The 12,257-nt window shown below is 34.9% G+C and overlaps 2 protein-coding genes across 2 annotated transcripts in view; one reads left to right on the forward strand and one right to left on the reverse strand.

Moving 5' to 3' along the window:
• The window catches only part of Aldh7A1 (aldehyde dehydrogenase 7 family member A1), a 453,020-nt gene that overhangs the window by 313,745 nt on the left and 127,018 nt on the right, over positions 1-12,257 (forward strand). The window lies entirely within an intron of this gene.
• The window catches only part of LOC150095782 (mediator of RNA polymerase II transcription subunit 13-like), a 115,469-nt gene that overhangs the window by 15,875 nt on the left and 87,337 nt on the right, over positions 1-12,257 (reverse strand). The window contains exon 8 of the mRNA XM_090410097.1: positions 2,280-2,441. Coding sequence (XP_090266223.1) covers positions 2,280-2,441 — 162 coding nt within the window. The remainder of the gene's footprint in view (positions 1-2,279; positions 2,442-12,257) is intronic.

Here is a 12,257-nt window from a genome sequence, read left to right on the forward strand (position 1 = left end):
AACCACAATTTTAGCTAATAGCTCACAAATATGAGTTTTCACTTGACTATTTGACTTAATTCAGCTGCCTTTCTTTTAAGATAAAAACAAAGTGTTTATAAGAAATATTTCTGCTTGTAAGTAGTGTATACTTTTAGTTGCTCTTTTGAAGTTTAAAACAGGGAAAAGATGTTAAGTTTCATAATGAAGTGAACACAAAATGAATGAACTGAAACAATGCATTTAATATATGTGCTATATTAAAATAAATTATTATTATTATTAGATGCCAAGGGAGTCAAGGACTCATCAAGAGAGAGGCCATACTTCATCCACACTAGCTGTCATATCATATCATATCTTCTCTTACACTCATTCACTGTTCTTTGAGAGGAAAATCTAGTTCTCAGTCCTATCTTAACTGCACACAAACTTAACTTCCACAGATTTCCACTCGTCCTCTCTCTCTCCTCCTTCCACATAATGAAAATTGTATCAACTGATATTATATAATGCCATCTCAAAAGTTTATGCACCTCTATCATATCACCCTGCTTTCTCCTGTCTAATAGTATCTGCAGTCCACATACTCTTGATGCATCCTTGCAATGTACATTCAATAATCTTTGTAAACCTTCTCTGCAGCCATTCCATAACAACCCAGAAGACCAAATCTGTGCACATTAGTTCAGGTGTGGTCATATCAAGGCCTTCTAAAGGGGCAAAATATCTTCCACATTCTTACATATCAATGTTCATTTCAATGTCACTGCAAATATCACCTGAGTTGTGTTTGCAATTTTTATTATGTGATGCTTGAACTTCAACTTTCTATCAACTATAACTCCAAGAACTCTGGCCTTGTAAGCTACTCCAACCAATATAATATGCCACTGGAGATCATCATGCCAAAGTACATAATTAACTAATATTGAATTAATAGATATTTGTTTGCAATACTTCCAGCCTATTCAAATCACCCTGTAAATGCTGTATACCATACTGATAGACAGTAGTCCAATGTCACTTTCATGTTCCTATTTTTTTACTGTCCCAGGGACAGTAAAAAAATAGGAAGCATGAATGCTGATTGTAAGTCACAAAATGTCAGAAAGGAGAGAAAGAGCAATCTGCTAATAATAAAGCCCCATTGTGTAATAGAATACAAAATTAACACGAGCAGTTGATAAGTCAGACATGAGGAGTCTTCGTGTGACAACTGTCAAATGTTTGTGAGGATTTGAAGTGGTACAGAAAGTTCTGTTGTCAACTACTCTCAGACAATACAAATAAATACAGAGAAAGACATAATATTTGAAGATTTTCAACTGACTCTCACAGGAGAAAATTTTAAAATCTTCTATATACTGAGAGCAACCTCTAAAATGGGATGAGTCACCTGGTGACGCTCACCACTCCCAGATTGAAAGGATGACAGCTTCCAACAGTGATTCTTCCTGATTAAAAAAATTCCACGAGGTAATGTAATGGTTAATGCAATGTGTGCATGTTCAAACACCTCATTTGAAGAGAAAGAGATATGTGACAAAGGTTTGGTATACCCTATCTTGGGTGTCCCCTAATTCAAAAAAATCATATAATTGCTAACTTTTGAAATTATGATGGAGATGATACAGAATGTTTAATATTGTATAAAAATGCTGAGCATGATTTTCAATTAAAAGATAATTTATCACGTCTCACAATTTTTGAAGAAGAAAAAACGTTCCATCGAAATGTGGTTTTATGAAATCTATAACTATAACCTCATTTCAGATGAGGTTATTTTAATTGTAGAACGTTTTCACTTGGGAATAAAAAATAAACTTGCCAAGAAATTATATTCTTGTTTAATCTTTATCTCAGTACATATAAGCAAAGAAAGTTTGAATGCAAAGTATCTTCATGACTAAGCCACTTGTACATAGAAGCTAATGATTTCATGTCAACTGGACCTAGTATCCCATAATGCAAAACACAAACCCTTTCAGATGTGTATAATGCTAAGCATTATGGGAAAGGTCATTATGCAGACTGGTTTCAACAATTGAGGTCTTATCAATTGGAACCAGACTCAGAAGTGATGACACCACAGTTGAAGTAATCAGGATTCTGATCTTCCTGGCGAAAGATGAGAGAAGTACAGTGAGCTGTTCTTGATATAGTGGAAAGTGTTTTAAGTATGTTGATATGTTAATATTAAATTTTATTCATATTAAAGACATTTATTTCATTTCTTAAATACCTTAATATTAAAAATGTATAAGGATTTTTTTTTTTTTGTTTAAAGGCAGGGTTACCTTTAAAAATACAGGACATGTATTTTCCATGTAAGGACATGAAGACCAAAACCATTTTGGAAGAGAGCCAGTTTTTGCTGTAGAAACATAATAACCCAGAGCCAGAGGTTGTTGGAGAAGTTGCAGTAATTCTTCTGGGGTATCCACAACATTACTAGAACTCTATATAAAAAAAATAAAAAAATAAAAATAAATAAATAAATACATACACAGCATATAATAAAAACAATAATGTCATGGGTAGGAAGATCCTGGAGATAGTTAAGTAGTTTTTTACTAATTGCATCAGTAATTCATCGATCACGAGCAGGAAAAAAAAAGCTTCCTTGAAGTATTTCATCCAGATTAATTTAATATCTGTCAAGACACCGATATTATTAGAACAAATAATAATATTTCTGTTTTCTAAGACACTTTTTACTGTATCAATACATCTACATCTTGGTCTTCCTCTGTGTCTTTTTCCTGCCATCCTGGCTGAGTAAGACCAAGATCTTCCTCAGTATTTCTCTATTCTTTTTAAGTGGCTATACCACATGAGATTAGCTCTGCCAACACATTCTTGAATGATAACAATGTCAAGTTCTTTTCTACTATCCTCATTTTTAATAATATTGCCATCGATGCCATCTGTTCATTCTCCTAATGTTTTTCACAACTTTCATATCTGTGGTCTCAATCTTTGATCAAGTGTTTTATTTCTATGACAGCTCTCAGATCCATAAGTTAAGACTGGTTTGAACACTGTCTTGTATACAGCTCATTTAGTGTTTGGACTAATTTCTTTCTTATTCCATATTAATTTATTCAGCTGACTTTACCATACCATCTTTGTTGATTCTGTTGTCTATTTCCATATTCAATTTACCATCTTCACTAAAAACTGTGCCTAAGTAGCTGAAATGTTTTACCTGTTCTATAGGTTTACTATTCAGGATACAGTTGATGTTTTCAATGTTTCTGGCTATTTTCATGTCTTTGTGTTTCTATTGCTAATTTTCATACCAAATATATTCAGAAGTATAATATCATCTGCATAAAGTAAATAGTTGAGATTAACATCTCCAATTTTGATATAAGGTTTAATATCCTTTCCTTTATAATGTGAATCCTTGTCTGTTATCTAATTCAACATCAAACCATCTTCCTATAACTCCTTCAATTCTAACTGCTGATTGACAAATCAAACACAGACTAAGTATTGTTTGATATATAAAGTCCTATTTACACCATATAACTGTAGCATCGTGAACAGCTTTTCTCTTGGCACCTTGTTATATGCTTTTTCCAGATCTACAAAACTTAAATACAGATCCATGTTATATTCTCATGATTTCTCAACTATCTATCTTAAAGTGTCTCTTGGTCTTCACCATGCTTTCCTTCCACAATTTTTCTTGGCTGTTTTTCAAGTATACTTGCATAAATCTTACCAAAAACACCCAGTAGGGAAATTCCTCAGATTCAGTTTAATTTCCCTTTTTATCAAGAAACTCTGGGAGCTGGGATAGGAACTAGGAAATAACAAAATAATGAAAGTGAAAAGTTTTTGGAATGGCAATGACAAGGAAACACACACACACACACACACACAGCAAAATAAAAATGCAATTTGGAGGGGGGGGGGAAGAAAAACTGTTAATGAAAACATGATCATTTGTTGTTTTAAGAGAGCCACAGACCTTTGTTCCAACCAGGCTTTCCTCACAGCTGGACTCTCCATTATTTGCCACACTTTCCAATCCAATGGCTATAATTCCCAAAAAAAAATTAACTATTATTGATAGTAATATTTTTAAAATAAGAGTGGGGGGTAAAGGTGGTTGAGATGCGAGATGCATAGTGAAGAACAATTGAAATACTGGTGGTGACATAATCGAAAAGAAAAGCATCCATAATATGAGGAACAAACAATTGCTGATAATAAACTACTAATTATATCATAATGGAAATGTTGGTGAATTAGTTGTTCATGATGTTATGCAGTAAATTACCAATAATCATCTAATAAACAGAACATTAATGGCTCAATTCATGTATACAGCTGATATTATATTTGAGCATAAACCTGATGTTGTAAACAGCAAACTATCAGAGCATCGCATTTAAATTACTGACATACTTGGATTAACTGAAAGTATTACTATTTTCCAAAATTTCTGTTATATATTTAAATGAAAGAGAAAAAAAACCCTGCTTCACATTCATACTGTTCAAGGCAAAATTACTACACACTGCAAGTGTTTCAACAAGTTTAATGAAAATCAAAGACAACTTAGGACACTTAGGAAATAAATGTCAAACATACATAGCTATCTGTAATGATGTTATTTCATAGACTAAATGATTTAAAAATAGTCAAAACATTACAATCATTACTCTTTCTTTTAAGGTTACACGGTGATCAGCATTCATATTTAAGAATTTAGGGACACAAAACACACGTGTTGAAATGATTATTTTTCTAATTATTAATAAAATAACACTTGAAGTTTCGACCCCTATATTGCGATCATCATCAGAAGGATACATGTGTATAGGAATCAAGCTACATGCTGTTGCACTCTATAAAGGTAAATTAAACCTAGGGGTCGAAATGTCAAGTGTTATTTTATTAATAATTAGTAAAATAATCATTTCAACACATGTGTTTTGTGTTCGTAAATTCTTAAATATGAATGCTGAGCACCGTGTAATCTTAAAAGAAAGAGGCATCATAATCCATGGAGATTTCAACCACAAGCAGTGCAGCCTCTACGGTAAGCTAAAGATACGTAGTTCCATGTTAATTAATCAACTAGCCTTTTTGAAACGATGTAGAGACAGCAACTTAATATCCAACTGCATTAAACTAAAGAAGAAGTTTACATCAGCTAAAGTGCTCCGTATCTATGCCCGGATAGAAAAAGCGTTGTTAAGGGAACAGATCCACGAGGCACGAAAAACTTAGCATCTACCCAAGCCAAAGTGTTACAACTAAAATTTGAGCTATAAAGTTAATCCAGAAATTTGGACAGGATCACAGATGACTCGGCCAAGCACCTATTACTCAAAAATAACGAAAAATTAATAATGAAGTTTCATGTATTAAAACAACAGGAAAGCACAAGACAATTACGACGCCCTAATGAAAGGGGAAGTCAATCGCAAACCGACAACACAAAGAGCAACAAATCACCCACAAACGAAGTTAGGAGCAACCAACCACCATCGGACCATGGCCTGGTTATCAACCAATCAAACTACAATCTCACCCAAGGTGAACTCTCGCTGCTAGAGAAAGGTTTAAACTACGGCATTATGCCGAGGTCAGTAAACAAACTAGATATAATTTATCATAGCGAGAGAGGTTTAAGATCCCTCTCCGCCAATTTAGCTGACAAAATACGGAAAGAAAATGCTTGTATATTAAATTCAAACAACAAATTAAGCAGCAACCTAAACAAAGCGGAAAAACTGGCCCACAAATACCTAAAAAAGAACCAGGACATTATTATCACAAAAGCAGATAAAGGGAATGCCACCGTTGTTTTAGATCGGACAACCTACATAGAAAAAATAAACCATTTGGTATTGGACCACAACACCTACCAAATGGTAAATTACAACCCCCATGCAACGCAACAAAAAAGAAAACAACTGAATTAATTAAATCCATTAACATGTGGCCGGAAGAAACAATTAAAAAACTAATACCTTGGTATGTCCGCGCGCCCAGAATTTATGGCCTGCCAAAAGTACACAAAACAGACATACCACTAAGTCCGATTGTGGAAGGAATTGACAGCCTGAATTACCACTTAGCCAAAAATTAGTGGCCACACTCAAGGAATTGGTAGGTCATTCCTCTTCCTACATAAAAAATACACAACATTTCATATACAAAATTAAAAACATTACACTCAACGAACAAGATCTATTAGTCAGCTTTGACATAATTTCCCTTTTCACCAATGTCCCAATCAGTGATACTATCTTGCTCTTACAGAACATATTTCCACACAACATCACAGCCCTCTTTGCCCACGTACTCCGCTCTGGGTATGTCGTGTGGCAAAACAATTTTTACCTTCAAAAAGAGGGTACAGCCATGGGCTCACCACTTCCCTCCCAATAGCGAACTTTTATATGGAAGACTTTGAGCAACGAGCTCTAGAGTCGGCGTGCCTAAAGCCCAAAATTTGGCTCAGATACGTCGACGATATTTTCGCTATTTGGCCCCACGGCCGTGAAGCATTAAATACATTCCTTAGCCACCTGAACAAACAACACAAATTCACCATTAAAATAGAAAAAAAAAAACAACTCTCTTCCGTACCTAGACACATGAGTCAGACGTCTTCCCTCAGGCTGTCTCTCCTTCTCAGTCTACCACAAACCTACGCACACAGGCCAGTACATACACAAAACTTCTTATCACCACCCAACACAAAAATTAGGGGTCATAAGCACCCTTAAACACAGAGCTCAAACTATCTGTTTAAATGAACAAGCTCTTAACTAGGAATATGAGATCATCAACCATACCATTATAAAAAATGGATACAGTAAAAAAACCATTCACAAGATCCTCCACAGAGATATCACTAAAAACAAAAACGATTTTAAGAATGCTATTGCCATACCATATGTTAGAGGCATTTCCAAAAAAATAGAACACTGCACAAATACAACATCTAAACCACCTTTAAACCCTCAGCAAAATTAAGACACCTACTCAGTTCTTCCAAGGAGCCTCTGCCACACCTAGCCCACCAAGGGGTTTACAAAATACAATGCACATGTAACATACCATACATAGGGGAAACAGGATGAACCATTCCAATCAGGAAGGATGAACACAAACGACATATTAAATACCTCCATTTTGGAAAAACCGGCCTTTCTGACCACGCACTCCAAATACACCACAGAATTGATTGGAAAGGTACCAAGTCCCTACCGCACCAAAACCTGGTTCAAGAGGAAATTCAAAGAAGCATGTGAAATGCTCAAACATAATCCAAATTTGAATAAAAATGGTCTAACAATTCCAAGAATGTGGAGGATCCATCTGCAACCTTCATAGCAACCACAAAGAAAAATCTCAATACAAGAAGACTTGGTGAAGTGTTTTTAACCCCCCTGGAACATTCAATAGCAACCTGAACTGTACAATCCCAGAAGAATTTTAGTACACAAGGACTTTAGCTTATTGTAGTTTTCATTTATTTATTTCATTAATATTTTTTTTTTGTTATTATTTTATTTTAATTTTTTTTTTTATCACTACAGGTCAGGCTAAGAAAAAGATTAATTAATGTAGATTGGATTGGATTGGGGATTGGATGGTATACCGGCACGGGTCTTGCATGAAGTGGCTAATGAATTATCAGTGCCCTTGACCATGTTGTTTAATCTGAGTCTCAGGTCTGGCTTAGTCCCGAAGGCGTGGAAAGAGGGGAAAATAGTTTCACTGCATAAAGGAGGATCCAAGACTATGGTTGCAAATTACCGACCGATCAGCATATCAGGAGTCGTTGTCAAGGTCTTGGAGAAAGTAGTCAAGGGAAAAATACAGGAATGGATTGATGAAAATGAGATACTGTACAGAGGACAGCATGGCTTTGTGAAGGGTAGATCATGCCTCAGTAACTTGCTCAAGTTTTATAACAAGGTGACGGCTGAACTGGATAAGGGAAATGGGTTTACAGTGATACTGCTGGACCTGGCAAAGGCGTTTGACAGGATACCAGATGGAATTCTAATCCGTAAACTACAACATATGGGAATGGATATAGGGTTGGTGAGATGGATAGCTGGGTGGTTGATGGAGAGATATCAAAGAGTAGTTTATTCAGGAGTAGAGTCCAAAAAACGGCCTGTGACTAGTGGTGTGCCACAGGGTTCTGTTCTTGGACCACTGCTGTTTAATCTGTTCATTAACAATATAGGGAAGGGTCTAAGTGGGACAGTTCATTTGTTCGCTGATGATGCAAAGTTGGGTAGGGCGATAGTGAATGCAGAAGATGTCAAAGTCTTGCAAGATGACTTAGATAGATTGGAGTTCTGGACTAAGGAGAATGGATGTCAATTTAATGTGACAAAATGTAAGGTTATGCATTTTGGAGTGAAAAGATTAGCAGCAGTATACCACATTGGTGGAACTGTACTCCAAGAGATTGATGAGGCCAGGGACTTAGGAGTGTTGGTGGATAGGGAGATGAAGTTTAGGGGGCACATTGCGAAAGTAGCTAAATCAGCTCATCAACTCACTTGGTTGTTGAAAAATACCTTGACGAGCAGAGAAAAACAAGTTATTGTACCTCTGTACCGAGCCCTGATAAGACCTCATCTCGACTACTGTGCCCAGATTTGGTCACCTCGGTTCCTTCTTGATGGGGAGGAGGTTGAGAGGATCCAGAGGCGAGTGACTAAGATGATAACAGGTCTATGGAATGAACCATATGAGAACAGATTGAAGATTTGTGGGTTGCAGAAACTAGTTGATAGGCGGAAAAGGGGAGATATGATTGAGACATTCAAATTGCTAAAAGGATTCTATAGGATTAATTCAGAGGATATTTTTGAGATCAGGACTGGTGGTGGGAGAACTAGGGGACACCCATGGAAGCTGGGCAAGAGCGTGGTTAGCAGGGGTGTTAGAGCTGGGTTCTTTACTTTTAGAGTGGTAAATGAGTGGAATAAGCTGCCAGAGTCTGTTGTGGGTGCTATGACAGTGAGCGAGTTCAAGGCAAGGTATGATAGATACTGTGAGAATGTTGAACAGCTGTGTGAACATGATGTTTAGGGCCTCCCTCGATGAGTCTAAGGACTCCTGGAGTAGCCCGTGGTAATAATAATAATAATAATAGATTTAATTTACCTTTATAGAGTGCAACAGCATGTAGCTTGGTTCCTATACATATGTATCCTTCTGATGATGACCTCAATATAGGGGTCGAAACATCAAGTGTTATTTTATTATTAATAATAAAATAATCATTTCAACACGTGTGTTTTGTGTCCCTAAATTCTTAAAAATGAATTACAATCATCATATTAAAATCCATGTTTGATTTGATTTTTAAATTCTTCTGGAATCCTTAACGAGAAATTGTAGTTCCAGAAAATTCTACTTTATTGATTTCATATTTGTTATTTAACTTAAATAAGAATTTTTTACATTTAATCTAGTCATACAATAAGGAACTGTACATTTTAGACTATAGGAATTCATTATTAAAATATTATGGGAACAACTACTGTTATAATAAAACATCAGTTTAATATAAATCAAAATAATCACTCGATGTTTTGACCTTCATATCAAGGCTATCATCTGGGGTATACACATATATACCAAGAAACAAGCTATGTTACAATGTCTTAGAGTATGCTAAAGTCACCCTAATTTGGTTAACCATTAACACACTGGCCTGACCTCTGGGAAAAAAAAAAAAAAGAGAAAGAAAAGCTTACTTTATCAATGCTAGAGTCCTATCATTTGTTATAAATCAGTAAGGGATATATTAATATTTAGCTAGAGAGCAAAGTGCTCTCACATAATTACTCACAGATAACTTAAAACGAAACAGTATAGATAGATGGTGGGACTGAAATGATTGTTTAAAGCCTTAAAGATGGGTTCATCTGAGAACTGGAAAGAATTTGCATGCAATCCAAATTCTTGGGATTTTTATGCCAACATTGTTTAGATTAGGATGGTTGGTCAAAATTTCACAGACTTCCTGGAATTTGCATTCATATCAGGTTTTTATATAATGTAAGGAACAGATACCTTTCCATTCAATTTGGTACAGGGTGTTAAGAGCATGATCCAAGAGGCTTGCTATAGCAAAATCGTTAAATTTAATGTGTCATTTGTGTCCTTTTTTACAGGTTGGAATTGTGCATCCAGTAAAAGGAAAAGGATCCTTGAAGGAGTTGAACATGTTTTTAATTTTATAGGTGGTTTAAAAGTAGCAATGAGACTATAATTGTGTAAGATTTTATTTTTATCTGATAACCCTTTAATGTATGGGATCACTATGGTTTTACTGTAATCTATGTTATTTGCAGTTTACAGTGAAGTTTTATGAAGAATTTTATTGATGGTATTCTTGCTAGAGCCATTGTTTATTATTGTATTACTAATAATTTGTAATTTTTGTTTAAGAGCTTCTTCGTTAGAGCAAATTGTTATAGCTCTGTTTCTGAGGGTGTTAACGACTCCAAGTTTTTGTGAAGGGTGGTAAGAGTCATCAACATCATCAAATTCCTGCCATGTACCCTCAAGGGGTGTACAGGATATGATAGTACTACATGAAAAATTTATATCATTACTAACTTCCTATCTACAATTTCCTAGAAAATCAGTCTGTTATTTGTCAAGACTCCAACATTATAAGATCTTATATTTCTATCGTCTAAGGCAGACTGGGGTGCCAAAACTAAGACCAGCAATAAATAAAGTCTTATATCTATGCAACTTTGAAAAACATCAATTCGCCATTGGAAACTTTACAATTTTTAAAAGCACATAATTTGCAGAATATAATTCCAAATACGTGGGTTGAATTGAGAATTCTGCTGACGATTCCTATTAGAGTACCAACAGCTGAGAGAAGTTTCAGCAAATTGAAACTTATCAAAACATATTTGTGATCAACAACGGAGAGTGAGAGATTAAATTCTTTAGCCTTACTATCGATTGAAAATACAGTGTTCAGAAAATAGACATTAGTGAAAGAATAAAAACTTTTGCAGATTTAAAATCAAGAAAAATATATATGTAAATTATAATTGATAAAATCAAAAGTGTAAAACCCATAACATTTTTAATAAATAATAATTTAGTCAGTTTTTTTTTTGTATGTACTATTTTATTTTTTTTGTTAGTGAATAGAAATCTTGAAGTTAAGAAATTATTAATCATAAAACCTATACATACTTACAATCAGGAAGTATTAAAAAAAAAAAAAAAAAAAAAAAAAAAAAAAAAAAAAAAAAAAAAACATTTGAGGCACCAAAGAAGGAGTTTGCCCGGGACAAACTCCTTCTTTGCCTTAGTCCAGCCATGAATCCACCTATTTCTTGGTCTTCCACTAGGCAGTTTTTCTGCCAAGCTGGCAAAGAACACCTGTCTTGCTCATTTTTTCTTGCTGAGATAAGCTCTGCTAATGCATTCCTGGATGCTGAGAATGTCAAGTTTTTTTTTTAATATCCTCATTTTTAATACGATATTGCCAGTGATGCTATCTGTTCATGCCTCTAATCTTTCTCAGGACCCTCATATCCATGGTCTCTAGTCTTTGGTGAAGTGTTTTACTTCCGAGCCAGCTCTCAGATCCATAAGTTAAAAATGGTTTCAACACTGTGTTGTATACAGCAAATTTAGTGTTCAGACTAATTTCTCTTATTCCATATGAATTTATTCAATTGACTTCCTACTATACCATCTCTGTTGATTCTGTTGTCTATTCCATATTTAATTTACCATCTTCACTAAAAATTGTGCTTAAGTAGCTGAAATGTTTTACTTGTTCCACAGGTTTTCCGTTCCCACGCAGTTGACATTTTCCACGATTCTGCCTCTTTTCATTGTCTTTGTCTTTTTATTGCTGACTTTCATACCATATCTATTACAATAGTTACTCAATTTAGTCAGGAAATCTTGCAGACTTGTAGCGGATTTATTTAGAAGTATAACATCATCTGCATAAAGCAAAGAGCTGACACTAACATATCCAATTTCGATATCATGTTTAATACCACTTTCCTTCATAATGTGATCCATATAGATAATGAACAACAGAGGGGATAATGTACATCCTTGTCTGACACCAGATTTAACATTAAACCATCTTCCTGTACTTCCTTCAATTCTAACTGCTGACTTACAACTCAAATAAAGACTAAGTATTGCTTGATATAATGCCCCATTGACACCATATAACTGTAGCGTCTCTCTTGGCACCTTGTCATATGCCTTTTCGA

Source organism: Typopeltis vanoorti, chromosome 20, assembly GCF_054136105.1.
Source record: "Typopeltis vanoorti isolate ZY-2024b chromosome 20, IOZ_Tvanoo_1.0, whole genome shotgun sequence".
NCBI classification, from domain to species: Eukaryota; Metazoa; Arthropoda; class Arachnida; order Uropygi; family Thelyphonidae; genus Typopeltis; species Typopeltis vanoorti.